The sequence below is a fragment of the Mugil cephalus genome, chromosome 12 (genome assembly GCF_022458985.1).
Source record: "Mugil cephalus isolate CIBA_MC_2020 chromosome 12, CIBA_Mcephalus_1.1, whole genome shotgun sequence".
NCBI classification, from domain to species: domain Eukaryota; kingdom Metazoa; phylum Chordata; class Actinopteri; order Mugiliformes; family Mugilidae; genus Mugil; species Mugil cephalus.
In genome coordinates this window covers 21,642,821-21,647,453 of record NC_061781.1, presented here as the reverse complement: position 1 = coordinate 21,647,453, position 4,633 = coordinate 21,642,821, and the positions used below count along the sequence as shown (strand labels likewise).

Genomic DNA, 4,633 nt, shown 5'->3' with positions numbered 1-4,633 from the left:
CCGCCTGGCCCTTTTCATGAAGCCCTCTCTTTCCTGTCCGTCTGCAGCCGTCCATTCAGCTTCAATCACAGCACCAGCCGGGCGCCACCGCACCACTGGCGGGGAAGGGAAGCGCCTCCACACACGTCTTTCTCTTCTCGAAACGACAAGGGGAGAGAGCGGCTGGGAAGAAAGAAAGGGTCTTCCTCCTCTGCATCTCCTTCTGCTTTCATCGTAAACAACTTGCTTTCTGTTTGTAACGGTGCTGCTGTCCTCCTCTTCCCCCTGCCTTCCTTTTCTCCCCCTCAGATGGGCTTTACAAGGACGAGGAGGAGGAGGAGGGGGAGGTGGAGGGAGGGCAAAAAGAGGACGGCCAAGCTTACCGTGCGACGGGAGTGATGCTGAGGTCTTTTTGTGGCTCATGAATGGGACGTTTGAGGTTTCCAGCCTTGCTCTGTGCCCCTAGCCAGCTTCACCTGTGGTCGGAGTCAATTGGCCTGTTGTCTGGCTGTCTGGAACAGTGCCCAGCTCCCCGCCAGCCAATTTAGCTAGCGTAGCCGCTCAGAGCCCGACAACAATAACCTCCACCTCAAAAACCATCAATTAACTTCCCACACACAATGATGTATCCATTCACCGTTTGCCAAAAACTGTTCCCCGACACTATTAATACCCACGCTAATAGTGCTAATACCTGCTCTCTGTCACTTAGCGAAGTGCTGGTGATTTTTAATGGCTTTCAAGTTGGTTGTAGAGGTAAGTTCCATTAAGCTCTTTTTTTTTTTTTTTTTTTGTGCGTGTGTTTGTGTTTTCAATTAAAGTCTCACAAAGAAAAAGCTGTCGGTTGCTAACGCCGCGGTTAGCTCATTGTAACATCAACGTACTGACGTGATCACACTGACAATGCAACGCTTTCCTTCTTTTGAGTTATTCCTTGCGTCTCTTTTCCTCAGATATCTCATTATCATTACATTTAATAATTGAATTCCTTTATTGTGGCACAATCTGGGTTATTGGATGATGTGTGCTGCTGCAAAAAGAGTTCATACGTCAGGTTAGGTTTTTCCTATTGGGTCATAAGTTCATGGACAGAGTTGTATAGGTAAATATTTTTTTGTCATACATTCATCTTATCCTATAAGTTTACCATCTACATATCTTTATTGTCAATGTACAAGTACAGTGAAATCCCCAACTAATCAGTTTCTGTGCAGAGACTTGGAAAACTGTTTTTTTATTAGTGTTTTTATCTCACAAATATATGTGTAAATAGATTAATATTCAAGCTTAATGGGCATATGGCTGCAAGAAAGTATGGAAAACTCAAACAGGACACTATCAACTTTGAATACTGTAAACTTAATTGTCACTGTCACATGTTGGTTGAGTGTTAGAGTTGCAGGTGCACACTTTTTTCTTATAAGCAGAGATCAGATTACCTACTCCTTTCCACTCTTACATTGTCATTGGGTTTCTGCTCGTGATCTGTGGTTCTCAAAGTCGGACGTGCGTTTCAGAAGCAGATCATGTACTGGGGAGGAGTTCAACTGAGGTGGGGGTATGCGAGGGCAGCATTTAGCTCACTTCTCCCCCGGGTGAGGTGTCATTCTCGCCTCACGCAGCTGCGGAAATGAGATGAAAAACTGAGCTGCCACTTTAGGAGGCTTTCGCTGTGCTGGATGGCAGCTTGCAGCTTTCTGCAAACAAAGAGGAAATCAACAGGTGGAGGGGAATGAAGATTTGATTCTGCAGTTGGTGGATTTTTTTTTTTTTAACAGAAGCTTCAGTGACTGCGCGATTTTTGATTCATTGACTGAAGTGAGCTACAACTCAGACCTCTGAGGGGACTACAACATGAATGTGCTGTCAAACCCAGTGATCAGGGCCCAGGAGCAGTCTCTACCGCTCTGCGGCCCTGGGTCAGTCCAGGACTTAGCCCACTGCCCTCCAGGGTTTAACCTGAGCTCCCGCCTGAATCCTGCGCCCATGCTCGGCCTCCAGGGTGGTCAGAGATCAGCCAAACCCCAGAGGGAGCTGAGTCACGAGGAGCAACAGGAGCTGAGGAGGAAGATCAACAGCAGGGAGAGGAAGCGAATGCAAGACTTGAACATTGCCATGGACGCCCTGAGGGAGGTCATGGTGCCTTACGCCTCCTCGCCTTCCTCCGCCTCCTCTCAGTCCCACCAGCCTGGAGCTCCTCCAGGCCGCAGGCTCTCGAAGATCTCCACCCTGGTTCTGGCCAGGAACTACATCCTCCTCCTGGGTTCATCCCTGCAGGAGATGCGGAGGCTGCTCGGGGAGGTCAGCGTCGGCATGGGAGTGAACACAGGACCAGTCCCGAGGCTTTTGCTCGCTGGCGGGTGGCCCCTCATCTCGGGCCCCAGTCAGCTCCTACTCACCCAGGAATCCCTCCTCTCCTCAGCAGCAGCCTCCTCCTCTTCCTCCTCCTCCTCCTCCTCCCCGTCCTCATCCTCTGCGGCGGCTAAATGTTCACTGCTGTCACCGGGTCCCATGGAAGCGTCACTGGCACCGGTGCAGTGGAGCTCTGCAGGAGCCTCAGGGGGGCCCATGTGTCCCTGTGGCGTCTGCAGACTGCCCAGATTCAACCACTCCGCCCCAGCTCCCAGATTCCCAAAATGACACTTTGCAGGCGAAAGCTGAGGAATATTTCTGACTTGATGACTGTTAATGTATGCAACATTTTTTTTTTTTTATATGAATTGTTATTTTTCTAACATCTTAATGTGTTGATATTTTACTACACTACTAAAGATTATGGAACTGTTCTTATGTCTCAGTCTAATAGTGCCTGTCTGAATGCGAGCTGAGATGCTTTTCTTAAGTGTAACCTGTAATAGCTGTGTGCACGGCGTGTATTGGCTGCAGTATTGTGCTGTAGTGTGTTGAATGATAGTTGGTGACAAATCTGAAAGAGCCCCTAAAAGAAAGAGAGGAAGGCCTCTTATGAAATAAAACATCTGCTCGTTAAAGGCTCTGAAATCCTATGTTATCGTCTTTAAACTGTTAATCCAAACGAGATCCAGCTACAGTCTCAAAGTCCTGATGAATCAGATCAGCTGAGTTTCATACCCAGATTTAATTAATGGTTAATTAGTTGTTCATTCCTGACTTTTACTTAAGTTGTCCCTGCGACTGACCAGCACCTGATTTATTAGACAATTTAAAACTAAGGAAAAAGTTGCAATCCAGTTTGTTTAGTTGTCCAGAGCAACAATCCTTCATGAAATCCACAATTTATAGCTTTATCCTCATTTGAATGTTCAAATTAGTTAACTTACTGCAGACTTGCCAGTGCGAGACCAGGACCAGAAAAAAAAGGAAAATGATGTGAAAATTTGGTTTATGTGCAATTCACAAAAGTAAACTGACAAAATTATGCATGCATAACATATTCTATTGTGCGACTGTCTCATAATGTGGTGCAAAAAAAAAGTAGGTAATAGGAGGTGATCACAGCTGCAAAATATAAAGCTGAACAACAACAGAAAATGATGCATTTACTAAGAAAATGAGCAATATTATCAGAAATTGGACACCGTTTATGTTCTACACTGTCATAACTATTATTATAGGTGCAGCTATACAACCTTTGTAAACAGGAAAAGATGTCGATAAAAAAAACTATACATATTACTGTATGTATACATGTAAGATTTGTGCAACTAAAGCAATCATCTTTCTTTCTCCAGTGACGCTTAGTGTAATCCTAGACACAAGAATAATCAAATACTCCTGGAAAACCTTCATAAACTGATTTTATTTGTCTATTTGTAACTTTAAGCAAATGAGGAGCAACCACTATATAGTACATATAGTTCAACCTCTAAAACTTCTGATCTACTTCGGATTCTGACGAGATGTGGAGCTGAAAAGCGTCGTCCGCCCTGAGCACCACCCCCAAAAATAGTGAAACAGTCCTCATCTCGTCTCCCATTCATTTCCCCAACAAGCAAAAGATCAAAACCCGCCCGTGTAATTACTGCTCCCCAGAAAGAAGGGGCCTTTTGATTATTAGCCCCCTCTCGCTCCTGCGTCCTCAAATTCTTGATGTTTCTCTCTGTCGAGGACCCGGGAAGGGGTGATTTGGTGCTACTCATTACACTCACTCCACAATATGTTCAAACGCCCAGAAAATGTGTCTCGGTGAATAGGGGTTCACTCCTGCAAAACTCGCCACCCCGCTGGAAGAAAGCGGGCAGCCTCATTCTGAGGGAGAATAAGAGGCACTGGTTTGGGAGGATATTCTCAGCCGCAAACCTGGCCCTTAGCTCGGGCCTGCATGAATAATAATAATGAAAATAATCATAATCATAATGCTCATAAAATGCTCAAAATAATTGCTACCGCAGAATAAGAGGATTATGGAGGGTAGATATGTGAATGGTGGCGAGTGAAAGGACGGGGAATCTGTTAGCATCAGGGAGCACAAAAGAGGAGCTGGATGCCATTAAGTGAGATTAAGCTAAATAAGGCTTGATTTTCTTACAAGGAAAAATGGGGAAGGAGAAGAGGGTGAGAGTGAAGGAGGAGAGGATGGGGGGGGTTGGGGGGGGAGAAGAGTGGGGAGGGCCCGATTCATAGATCAAAGTGAGACGGCCAAACTTCACGTCTTTCATTTACATATAGCTGCTTT

At 45.7% G+C, this 4,633-nt stretch overlaps 1 protein-coding gene across 1 annotated transcript; it reads left to right on the top strand.

Moving 5' to 3' along the window:
* The first annotated feature begins 1,435 nt into the window (after positions 1–1,435).
* olig1 (oligodendrocyte transcription factor 1) lies at positions 1,436–2,969 on the top strand. Its single transcript, XM_047601201.1, has one exon. The coding sequence runs from the start codon at positions 1,834–1,836 to the stop codon at positions 2,617–2,619; it is 786 nt and encodes a 261-aa protein (XP_047457157.1). The 5' UTR covers positions 1,436–1,833; the 3' UTR covers positions 2,620–2,969.
* The last annotated feature ends 1,664 nt before the right edge of the window (positions 2,970–4,633 follow it).

Bases quoted from the DNA above. Each gene is read 5' to 3' on its own strand.
- olig1 (XM_047601201.1), top strand. From the start codon at position 1,834: ATGAATGTGCTGTCAAACCCAGTGATCAGGGCCCAGGAGCAGTCTCTA.